Below are 12,865 nucleotides of genomic sequence, written 5' to 3'. Positions count from 1 at the left end.
GAAAGAGTTGGAGGGCATACCGTCTATTAAAGTTTAGAGACACTTAATCCAGTGGAGTCGACCTTTAAGATAAAGGTCAGTTGAGAAGCTCATGGTGAACTAATGACATTTAAACCCCACTTGAGCTTCTGGTGCTTCTCCTCTGTGCTTCTCCTCTTCTAATATTAAAATCATGAACTTTCATTCACATCTGTGTTCTTAACCATAGTGTCATGTAGCTCAGAAGGACACGTAATGTGAAATAGTGAATGAAAACTCTAAACTGATTTATAAAAGTATTTGAAGTAACATATATTGAAATTAAAGTGAGTGCAGGATATAATACACACAGGCTGTGAGGTGAATTTAAACCATCAAAATTTAGCTCAACATTTCATTCAGCATGTCTAGGCCTTGAAATAAACACGATTATTTTCGGAATGTTGTATGTTGTGGTGGAGGTTCATGCAGTGGATTTCTTTTAAACTTCTTCCTCTATTTCCACAGAACAGCTCCGTTTTCAGGTTTATGTGCAAACAGATGTGGTTGACTACTGAGAAATTTCCCTCACAGCTCTCCTGTTACCCAAGTCTTGACTTTCTGTTGTCAAACACGTTGCAAACTTTTTGACTAAATGAATTAAAGAGCTCTGTAGGATTAAACTGCTCCAGCTGACACCCGACACCCATAAACACACCCACACTCGCTCTTCCACTCGGCTGCACTCACAAATAGATCCCCTTGGCTGGTAATGAGGTCGCTGTCCTCTGCTGGGAGAACACGCAGTCTGCTTCCCAGTAGGAACGCCAGAGGAACCAGAAACCAGCATGTCGGATCAGTCGGCCTTCGACACGGACGTATGGACCCTGACCCGGTTCGTCATGGAGACCGGGCGGCAGGCGAAGGGGGCGACGGGTGAACTGACACAGCTCATCAACGCCATGCTGACTGCCATCAAAGCCATCTCCTCTGCTGTGAGGAAGGCAGGTCTGGCCCACCTGTAAGTACGGAAGGATTGGAAAAAACTTGCTGTGGAACACTGATATGCATGCACCTTTGCAGAACTGACTGAAAGTGACAAATAAAACAAAGATTGTTGTGCAAATATTGTGATTATACTGTATTAAACTTGCACGCTGAGGGTTTGTAAGACTTCTCCTGCTTGCATCCCTGCATGGAGAGGTCAAGGCCAGCTGCAGAAGAGCTGGTAGTGCTGTTCAAGTGGGATGTTTGACATTTTGTTCAGTCAAACGGTAAATTTAGAACTCTTGAGAGTGTGTTTGTGTTCCTGTACATGTGTTTAGAAGTTGTCAAAGATAGATACGTTCTGATTTTAACACTATACAATATACACAGTAGAGGTCGTGCTGCTCCAAAGTAAGCAGCTTTGTGGGATTTAGGTTCATTTCAACATTCAGAGCTTGAAATAATAAAAGACTGTGCAGCTTTTTTGTGTTTTTTCTAGGAGATAAAATGGAAAACATTTGTGATTGTGGAAAAGTAACACAATAAGCAATTCTTTGTTTAAGGTACTGCCTTTGGAGGGTTGCCAGGTTTAAGAATGCATCATTATTCTGTTTGAGTTATGTAACCACACACAAATCAACGGCTGGCACAAAATCAAGATAATTGGCATTCACATGTGAAGTCCACTCCAATGACTGTTGTAATTAAAGCATACATTTGTGGCTCCTGATGGAAGCTATCACTTTATCTCGACTAATTTTTCTTGCTTCTACAAGTAGCTGTGTTTACTTTGACCCATAATGGGGTGTTGTATGCATGTGACTAAAGCTTGGCTGCTGGTTGGTCCGTGCAGGCAGGGCATGGCCGGCTCTGTCAACGTGACGGGGGACGATGTGAAGAAGCTGGACGTGCTGTCTAATGACCTGGTGATCAACATGCTGCGGGCCTCCTATGGCACCTGCTGCATGGTGTCTGAGGAGAACAAGGAGCTCATCATCACTCCCAAGGATAAGAGGGTAAACTGGTGAACACTGGGGGTTTACTAGCAATGAAACAACATTGTAGGCAGGGTATTTCCTGGCTCAGATCGGGCCTTTAGGGGTTGGCTTTGCATGATTCGTTGACATTAAGTGCAATTAAAGCAGGTGATGAGTGTGTTGTCTTATTTGACATAAATGATGCATTTTCCTATTATTACTGACTGTTGCATAAACAAAAATATTGAGTAAATCAATTCACAATGACCTAAACTAATTAAAACATTTAATTGCTCCCCTTAACCTCTTGACGTTCTTTTGATTTTTCTTTGGTGCTGCCAAAACATCTGTCTTTAGGGCCACCAAAAGTCGCTCTATGCTGGAAAATCCCTGGTATGGTGATGGATCATAATTGTTTTCATGCTAACAAATTTATTGTACTGAAGATTGATGTTGATGGGAAAGTTTCAACTAATCTGCTAAAAGTGTACTTTACATGATCACTGGAATATGAAATGCATTTAGAGATTTCTGTACACTTGTTACTGGATTATCTACCATATATACACACAGTAAAAGACCCTGGTCAAAACAATCCTTTTTATGTTATTGTGCAGTAGTTAAATTTAAAAATTCATCATGTTGCTGTTGTTTTTCACAAACTCATTGTCAACTGTTAAAGTGTCAAATCCTGCTTTACTGTTCTCACAGTCTGGAGGATGGAAACACCTTTTTTTTTTACAGGCTATGTTATTAGGAATACACAATAGTATCAGCCAGTAAAGGCTTTAGAGTGGAGATATTAGCATCGCCACACAATTAACTTTAAGAGACAGATATACCTTGGCAAGCTAAAAGTTTATAGTTTAGTTTGAAAATGTACTTAAAAATAAATATGGCATGTTTTATATGGTAGTTGAAGTAGTTAGCTGGAAATTATATTATTTTATGTCTGCATAAAGGCCCATCACTATAAGAGTAGTTATATGTTGATTCTATTAAAGACTTGATGTTTTCTGCAATTACATGGAAAATATATGTGCATCAGTCAGAAAATATGTGCATATGTGATATTTAAATGAATCTAATATTGTGCACTACAAGTTATTACAACTGAAGCTGCTGACTTTTAGCTTTTCATGGAACTTACTGTATATAAACTGCTGTTCAAAAGTTTGAGGTCATCCAGACAATTTCATATTTTCCATGAAAACTCCCACTTTTCTCCATGTGCTAACATAACTGCACAAGGGTTTTCTAATCATCAATTAGCCTTTCAACACCATTAGCTAACACAATGTAGCATTAGAACACAGGAGTGATGGTTGCTGGAAATGTTCCTCTGTACCTCTATGGAGATATTCCATTAAAAATCAGCTGTTTCCAGCTACAATAGTCATTTACCACATTAACAGTGTCTACACTGGATTTATCATTCATTTAATGGTATCTTCATTGAAAAAAAACTGCTTTTCTTTCACTAAAATAAGGAAATTTCTAGGGGGCCCATATGTATGTCATTTAGAGTCGTAGCTTTAATGTACAGTTTGCTGTGGGATGTCTTTGGTACCATTTATACAATAACAGTATTTAGGATGCTCCGCTTCTTTTGATTTTGAGAATACTAGTGATGAAAACAGACCTAAACATTTCTAAATACTGCTTTGACACAGGATTGCAGTTCTCACATTGTGTCTGCTGATTTAATATTACATATTTAATGTCGTTGCAGGCTGCAGCTGCAGTATTGAAACTATGAATTATTCACCATTTGCCACTAAAGGCACCCAATAAATTAATATCGGCTCACGACTAACAACTGGGATGCTGTTTACTGTTACTTACGTTCAATTTAGGAGCGTTTTTGTCTGTTTTGATGGTGACAATTTGCAATTTTAAAAAGGGAATGCATCTAATGTTTGCAAAAATATAGACTAAATATAAAGAAAAAACAAGGATATTTTAAAGAATTTGTATTTCTTTGAAAGCATTTTATGTTAGGATATTGGGTTTTTACATTATTTTGCAAACTTTTTGGTCTGATTTTATTGTTTCACAGGGGAAGTATGTGGTCTGTTTTGACCCTCTGGACGGCTCCAGTAACATCGACTGCTTGGCTTCTATTGGCACCATATTCGCCATCTACAAACGGGTGAGTCTGAGATGCAAAAAGCAATCGGTCACTGAGAAAAAATATTCTGATATCACAAGGTGTTCATAACAGCTACTGACAAAGTGTAAAGATGGGTACTTCAGGAATGAGGATTCCTTTATAGCCCCATTTTAAAATGCAGGCAACAGGGCTCCAAAGGTGGAGAAAATCACACAATACATAGATAACAAAGAACGATCCATCAGGAAAACTGTTTTCAGTTCACAGCTCAGTTATTTGTTTAGATTTAGTGTTGTGCTTTTAAAATATTGTTGACTGATGGTATGATGGCAACTCATTGTAAATATCCACCCTTGATTGTAGTTATTCTATTAGGAGAATTAATTACATTTTATTCAGTTTAACATTCGCAAACATGCAGTACAATGCCCAAAACATAAAAAAAATTAACTACATTCACCTAATTTTATCAGCTGCTTGAACATGAGTGTCACTATGAGTGTGCAGACACAAGAGAGCGCTGCTGTCCAGATGATCCAGGTTTCAGCATGTTGAACCATTCAAAGAAAGGAATGGAATTGTTGTCAGAACCACATTCTGTTTTAAACAAACCACAACATAAAACTACATCCATCTACATATTGGCTATGCATCGTCTGTGAGGTGAAAGAAACTCCTCCACAGTTGTTTATACCATAACTCTTATAATTCAAATGGAATAATAAAGAGAGTAAATGAACTGGATTATTTGGCTTTTCTCAGACAATAGGACTTAAAAACTGTAAATTCATGTCAGATTGGTATTCTGAGAGCCTAAGCTAGACTTCATAATGTTTTGACATGCTGTGTGGAGTATTAAAAGTTTAATGTTTTTGTTCATTGACCCTCATAATAAAGTGACTATGCAGAGTAGACCTGCCTTCAGTCTGACCTTATTAAGTTTTCAGATCCTATAGTTCCCCTCTCACATCCCTGAATTTATGATTAACTAATGCCCTGAGCCGTTTATGATGTTGTATATGGTATCAGTGGAGAGCTTTTCTGTGTTATCATGTTTGGAGATATGACGCAAAACATATGATTAGGTTATGAAACAATAAAATGCTTCTGTTATGGCTTCATTTCTAAAAATGTTCACGTTTTTAATGCTTTTGTGAAAAAGTAAACATCATTTTCACACATCACCTTGACTGATATAATATTTTTTTTAGTAGATGTTCATAGGTTTGTTGTGATTTTAGCAGTTTGCAGGATCCCTCTGCTCGTTTTTATCTGTTTGCATTTGTTGTTTCATTCCCACCTCGTGATGTTCAGCTATCAGATGAGGAGCCCTCAGAGAAAGACGCCCTGCAGCCGGGTAATAACATCGTATGTGCCGGCTACGCCCTCTACGGCAGCGCCACCCTCGTGGCCCTCAGCACCGGCGCCGGCCTCAACTTCTTCATGCTGGACCCAGTGAGTAACCACTTAAATGTTAACTGTTCTCCACAGCGACAAAAGTGACAATATGTAGTGTTATTTACATAACACAAATAATATTCTAATTTCCTTGCCTCGGCTGTGTTTATATTTTCATATAGTTTTACTGCTCCATAGCCAACTTTATTTGAGAAAACAAATAATATCCTGTCAGTCATTTCTACATGCAGCATGTCGCCACACTTTAATCAGGGTTGCAGAGGCCTATAAAGTCACAGTAATCCCTTCATATTTCCCAGGAAGCATCTGCCACCTTATCTAGCTTTGTAATAAGTTGATGTAAGTGTGAAATATATTATTTGTTGCAAATGTCTAAGGCAAAAAAAGAGCTTCAATTTGAGAATGGAGTAAAGATTTAACCCCTTTTTATACGTATTAGTTGTTTTTCCCTCGTCAATGTCCCTGACATGTGGTCATAACTCATCTCTTATCATTATTTCATCATTTGTTTTTCCAGTCAGACTTTAATCTTTCACACTCACATGACTTCCTATGTCATATTCTGCCCCTTTCAGATTGAGATTTACCCACAAATAGCAATCGATAAAAGGTAAACATTGAATTGTCGGGGGGGGTTACCTATGGAAAAGCTGCTTTAGTTGTTTGAGGATTATAAAGGTTCAATATGTGTTTGTAAATAATCTTCAAGTTGTTGTTATGCATCTAGAAATGTAAAAAATAAACATACTTTTGCTGTTTTCTAGTGTTCACTTCACAAACCATGAGATCTCCTCAAGCCTAAAGAGAATAATGTTGTACTGATATTATAAAATTATAAGACAGAGCTTGTTCTGTGCTGTACTCTCTTTCCATAAGCATGTTTTTCCTCTCACTGTGAACTTTTTAATACATATTTTTCATGATTTTGTGTATAAATGTTGCATGATTGCATGTTTCATGATTTTTTTATTCATTGAATTCCTCAACTGTTGCACAGATTTGGAGTTGTATATAAAGCGTTACCTTTTCTCAATGTCTGACCATTAAAAATGGCAATATATTCAGTTTTATGTTTTTTTTTTGTGAGGATTATGGCACCTAAATGTTTAACTTTTCTCATCAGGCCATTGGCGAGTTCATCCTGACTGAGAGGAACGTGAAGATCAAGCAAAAAGGGAAGATCTACAGTCTTAATGAGGGCTACGCTAAATACTTCCACCCCTCCATCAATGAATACCTCAAACACAAGAAGTACCCTGAGGTGAGAGGAAATCACCAAACTGTACAACTCAGAGGAACCACATCTGACAATAGCTGCAATGATCTGCAGCCATTTTTAATAAAAGTTAATCCGTTTGAGTAATTATTGTTCAGAAAACAGTCTAAATCCTCTCATCCAGCTTCCTAGATTGTAATATTTCTTCTTTTTTAACTCTTTATGTCAGAAAACTAAATATCTTTGATTGGTAGACAACATAAGACATTTGAGGACATCATCTTGGGCTTCAGGAAACACTTATCAGCATTTTTCTAACATTTTATAGACAAAAAAAGTAGATTTACCTACAAAATTAACTTCAGTCCTACTTGTTACACATGGAGGCAAGACGTCACACTTAATGCAAGTCAAAGGTGTGGCATTAGTCGGTTCTACTTTGTGTTGTGGTTTTAAATGTGACACCTTTTACTGAAGCTAACAAGAGTTATTGACCCATGGAGCATCTATTTTGCTGCCTCACTACTAAACTCTTCCATCATGTGAGTCCTGATGCAGCGTTTGCTTCGGTAGGATGAGTTTGGTTGGCAGCACAAAAACAGCTGAGCTCTCTGAATATTTCTTGACCACAGACATTATTAAAACCTAAGTCAAGGTTTATATCTGACATTTTATACTATTTTATAGCTGTTTTTGTCCAAGAAGTCGTCCTTTTTTGTAATTTTCCAAGATTTTGCAAGATTCAAAACTTCTCCCGCTGTCATAATTCAAATCTAACTTAAAGGTTTCTTAATTTATATCTGTTATTGTCTAAGTAATCTCAGTAATCCCAAACTGATTATTAGTATTTCACAGGTTTTTTACTCTTTATAATTTACCATAACTATCCGGAAGTTCAGTTGCCACCAAGAAGCATTTTCACCCACAGTTTAAATGTGACATGTAGCTTTATTGCTGGAATACACACAATATATACATACAATAGAAGATTTAAGATAAAAAATTTTGAGTTTCAGAGGTAAAAGTATAGATGCTTCATGCAGTCAGGTGAACAAGGCCGAATGGGCAAATAGTTGTTATGAGCTGAACGAAACATGTGATTGGCAGTCAGCCGAGCATGACAGTTTGGTCAGACAGAACGAAGGGTCGGTCAGCTGAGCTGCAGGATGGCGACACATTTACAGCAGGAAGCATCCTGTTCCTCAGGAAACTGCAGCTGCTCATCTGGAAACTCTGATGTCCACACATGTGCACACTCAGCACTTCTCCTGCAGTCACAAACATCACGATGAAGTTTGTTTGGTCATCAGCATCCTGTCATCGGTGATGGCTTTGCTGATACACGATACTTGTGTGGAAATCCTTGAATGTCTTCCTCCTGTGTTGGCTTCAATGACACATAATCAGCCTGTAAAGTTTGTAGTTAGAGTTTAATTTTTACCATATACCAAAAAAAAAAAAAAATGCTGTCTTTGAAAGTCAAGACGCAAACTCCAGGGTGCATTCTAAGTGCTAAAAAGTGTAGTTCCTTAAAAGGCCACTCGAGGCTGCCTCCATACATGAGTCAGTCCCTACAGACCTCAGTGTTAGAATGCCAAACTTTACAGCAAAAATCAACATGTTTACAGCCTGGAACAGAAACAGTTCTGGTCTCTACAGCTAATTTATACATTGTTGACAAGTATACAGGGGGCGAAATTTAATGCAGTTCACCCATTTCAATTGTATCAAGGCCTAAAGTTGTGCATAATTAAAGATGTGCTCTCTTTAAATGACATGTTGGTACCAGATACACCCAGAGATGTTTGCATGACCCATGTTAGGTCCATCTCTTTACTCATTTTTGGATTAACTGGGAATTAAGAGGAGTTTGTGACTGCCAAGATGGTCACATTTCAGAGAGTTTGCCCGTCTTCATATACAGGGTATCCCTAACGTCTGAACACATTTTTCTTACCTCCACAGATTAAATATGGCTCTGTCAAAATAAGAGAGTTGAACTTGTATTTCTCAGTGGACGTGAAGGATGGACATATTGAAAGATAAGGTTTGGAAGTGATTTTTTTTGGGACAAGCATGAATTCTATCCATGACCAGTTCTTCAGTTTCTGCTGATACATTTGGTCATCCAAAACGGGGATTGTCCATGACACTGCCTGGTTCTTAAAACTTTTTAACCACATGGAATCCTCCTTGGATGACGTGCAACAATTCATCTGCTATCTTTCCATATGTCCATCCTTCACATCCACTGAGAAGTACCAGTTCAACTCTGTCTTCTTTTAACAATGTCATATTTAATCTGTAGAGGCAAATAAAATAAATAAATAAAGTTAATAAGATTTCCTATGTGTCCAGACTTCAGGGACACCCTGTACAATCAGGAGGTCTGGCATGTTTTCCCATTGCTCATCTGACATAGAAATCCTGAGATCTTCTTGCCAGACGATCCTCAGTGAGTCGAGGAAAGCTGGTAGCATATTAAAGTGTATTTTTTGTGACCCAACAGAAGTTTACTTTCTGCCTAGAATGATCGTTTTCCTCCAACACTCGTGATCATGTTCCACTTTGCACATTAGCATCATGACACAGCACAAAGCATCGGTAACCACAGAGTTACTCACTGCTGTTTGTCTGGCACGTTGTGAAACAGCAAGAACTTGTATCACAAGGTGGAACTGGAAGGCAAATGTTTGTGAAAAGACCCACTGGGGAAGTTTAAACCAAGTGCAGATGTCAAGTCTTTAGTTTCTCCTTTAAGTGAGTCAATTCCAACCTGACGGTGTTGCACCTGTTGAAGAAAAACGCTGCAGATAACTAGAAGCAGGGGGTTAAATAAAAAACACTGAAATCTAGTCAGTGGACAATCATGAAAAATAGATCAAATAAACTTTTCCAGGAGTTAAACCTTCATTCTTTATTACAGAGCTGCAGTATAAAGTCACATGTGCTCCAGTGTGAACCAGAAACAAACACCACGTAGCTGTCAGAAGCTTTTAATCTACTAATCTAACAAAGCAAGTCAGGTGAACATGACCCGATTGTATTATCACTTTAACAGCTTCTCTGTCAGCACTAATCAGTTTTTTTACAACACGCCAAGATAATTTTCATACTCATCTGACCCTCAAAAACTTTCCCACCGTCTCTTACTGCCACTTCTACTCTCCTTTTCAGTTCTCTTACTTTATTTTAGGACACTGTCTCCCATAAGCCCCGCTGTACTTTTTTTTCTCTTTTTCTCAGAGTTGGTTGTATTTGGGAGGGTCAGTTTTGGGAAACACTATGAGCACATTTTTTCACTCCCCTCCCTTATGATGACGGGATGTGACTCAGCGAGCACATGACTCTGCATCACGTTGTGCCGGTTTGAACATGCAGCTCGCTTCAGGTGGTTTAGCAACAGTAAAATATGGAATAATTGAATGAAACATGGTGAAAATTCATTTTAAAATGTAGGTAAACACTGAAAGTTGTGTTATCCACAAATCAAATGATCAATAGTGGAGTTCTCACACACTGGAAGTTGAGCTTGTGTGATCTGAAGCAGCTTGTTTACTCCTTTGTCAGGTTTAACGTATGTTCCAGCAGCTGCAGACTTTGACCAGCTTGTTGTTTGCTGTCAAGTTTTACCTCAGCAGCAGGTGTCAGATGTCCGTGCATCATTAAAACTTATTTATAACTACACATAATAACAGTTTATGTTAAAACCGGCTGTTGAAATCCCTCAGAACCACAGATTTCCTTTAGTATTTGTGTGCAAACTAGCTTTCTTTTATACCAACAAACAATTTTATGTGTAAAAACCATGTCCTTTGGGTAAAAAAATGAAGGAATTTTGGGGGAAAATGCACTTGAAAACCATAAGTCAAACACCATTCTTGACTTTGGTTCAAAATCATTTAAAAACTACGTCCTCTCCTCCTGCAGGATGGTAGTTCTCCCTACGGAGCTCGATACGTCGGCTCTATGGTCTCAGACGTTCATCGAACCATCGCTTATGGAGGAATCTTCATGTATCCGGCCAATGAGAAGAGCCCCAAGGGAAAGGTAAGTATTTTGTTTTGGCTTCACAAACTACAGGATCTTGCACTACTTATGAACAACTATTAATATATTTTAAAAATGTAGAATCTAGATGAAAATGACCTGAACATCACTCTCCATAAACTACTCTGATTCAGTCACATAAACCTTACAGAAAAGCTCAAATATGCAGTTTTATAGTTTGATTAGAAAACCCTCGTGCAGTTATGTTAGCACATGGATAAAAGTGGGAGTTTTCATGGAAAACATGAAACTGTCTGGGTGACCCCAAACTTTTAGCATAAATGTTTTAAACTCTGTCGTTAAAGCTGCGGCTGCTGTACGAGTGCAACCCCATCGCCTTCCTCATCGAGCAGGCTGGCGGCCTCGCCACCACCGGCACCCAGAGGATCCTGGACGTCCAGCCGGAGGCGCTGCACCAGCGGGTTCCCTTCGTGGTCGGATCCCCCGATGACGTCAAGGAGTTCCTGTCCTTCGTCAAGAAGTTCTCCTGAAGCTGCAGCGGCCTCGTTTCACTTCAAGGACACCAAGATTCATACACTTTACTGTTCTGATCGCAAGAAACTGTTGTTTACGTCAAGAGTTACTCCAGCTTGTTATGTTAAATCACAACCTTGAACAAACTGCAACATTTATAAATCATTAAATATCATCTTTCAAAACAAACGATTCTGATTTTGTTTAATCCGTGTTTAGAAAGTAGAGCAACAGAATTTGGACATAATGTCTCAAAGAGCTGTGTGATTTTGATGAATTTGCTTCATTTTGTTGCATAAAAACATTAATTTGACACCAGAAAGAGGAAAAAGGCAGTTTTTTTTATTGACTTGTCTTGCATTTTTGAGTTTTGATTGATTCAGACAGTAGTAGTTCACCCATAACTACCTCCACATTCATCACAATGGATTTGATATAAAACTGTCAAAATGTGACTGGAGTGCAGATTTTCAACATTATTTCAAGAGTGTTGGCAAAAATATCGCAGAAACCATGTTCGAATTCCAGATGGAAAACATACAGCTTGATAAATATCAGCATTGATGCTTAAAAGCATAGTTGCCTGAATCATGAACATCACTAAATGTAAAGTTTCCTCTGTTTGAGATGACTTAAAGCTTTTTACTTCTGTTCCTGTTTGTTCGTGGGTTTTTCTGCCCTCAGTTTTGCCTTTAGTAAATGAAAAGCAGCTCAGTAGGGTTGACATCAGGGGACTGTTGCGGCCGTTTAAGGACATTCCGCCTCTTTAAGAAGCTCTTGGCCTTCACGGTATGTTCTGGGTCGTTATGTGTTTGTACTGTGAAGTGCCGTGCTGTGGATTTGACTGAATCTGAGCAGAAAGTATAGATTTGCACACTTCAGAAGTGCTGCTTCCATTAGTCATAGATAGACAGACTTTATTGTCTGTCCCAAACGGTGACAGAAGTTCTACTTTGACAGGCTCCACAATAAAAAAACAACCCATAAAAACACAAGTACACAAAGTAGATGTCTAAAAGAAATGTTAAAAAGATGCAGCAGCCGATAAAAATACATAAATATATATTGCTCAGTGTCTTATTTCATTTTGTTCAGGGTGGTTATTGCAGTGGGAATAAAGGATTTTTTGTAGATGTTTTGCGGGCCACTGGGACTTTGTAACGTCTTCCTGATGGCAGTAACTGGAAGGAGTGATGAAGGGGGTGATAGGGGTAATCTAGGATCAGGGAGGCTTTCCCGATCACAGAGCGGTTAAACAGTTCAGAGTTATGAGTTTGTGGTGAACCAATGATTTTGCTGGCCTCATTGACAATATGGGAGAGTTTAGTTTAGTGTTTAGTAGAGAGGCAGCTGTACCAAGATGAAATGATGAAAGTGAGAATGGATTCAATGAGTGAGGTATAAACCAGGGTTAAAATGCTTCTGCTGACATTAAAAGTCTTCAGCTTCCTCAGCAGGTGAAGGTGCTGCTGTGCTTTTTTATACACTGAGTTGGCCAGATTCCCAAACGACAAGCTGGTGTCGATCTCTGTTCCCAGATATTCAAAAACTTCAACCTGCTCCACAGACTGACCCTGGATATTGAGGGGTATAAAAAGAGGCATCACAGCAGCACAACTCCTTTGTTTTTGAAATGTTCAGCTCAAGTGAGTTCTTATGAAAAGCTTGGAC

The 12,865-nt window shown here is 38.6% G+C and overlaps 1 protein-coding gene across 1 annotated transcript; it reads left to right on the top strand.

The window, feature by feature from the left end:
- Positions 1-722: 722 nt before the first annotated feature.
- fbp2 (fructose-1,6-bisphosphatase 2) lies at positions 723-11,383 on the top strand. The gene is made up of 7 exons (XM_023273622.3): positions 723-979; positions 1,799-1,961; positions 3,982-4,074; positions 5,350-5,490; positions 6,578-6,715; positions 10,601-10,720; positions 11,026-11,383. The coding sequence occupies exons 1-7, from the start codon at positions 807-809 to the stop codon at positions 11,209-11,211; spliced, it is 1,014 nt and encodes a 337-aa protein (XP_023129390.1). The 5' UTR covers positions 723-806; the 3' UTR covers positions 11,212-11,383.
- Positions 11,384-12,865: the final 1,482 nt, after the last annotated feature.

Source organism: Amphiprion ocellaris, chromosome 6, assembly GCF_022539595.1.
Source record: "Amphiprion ocellaris isolate individual 3 ecotype Okinawa chromosome 6, ASM2253959v1, whole genome shotgun sequence".
In the NCBI taxonomy this organism is placed as follows: Eukaryota; Metazoa; Chordata; class Actinopteri; family Pomacentridae; genus Amphiprion; species Amphiprion ocellaris.
Note: the sequence above shows the minus strand (reverse complement) of the source record. Positions and strands in the feature narration are given on the sequence as shown.

Bases quoted from the DNA above. Each gene is read 5' to 3' on its own strand.
- fbp2 (XM_023273622.3), top strand. From the start codon at position 807: ATGTCGGATCAGTCGGCCTTCGACACGGACGTATGGACCCTGACCCGG. The intron at 4,075-5,349 runs GTGAGTCTGAGA...CGTGATGTTCAG, and splicing joins TATTCGCCATCTACAAACGG to CTATCAGATGAGGAGCCCTC. The intron at 6,716-10,600 runs GTGAGAGGAAAT...CTCCTCCTGCAG, and splicing joins AACACAAGAAGTACCCTGAG to GATGGTAGTTCTCCCTACGG.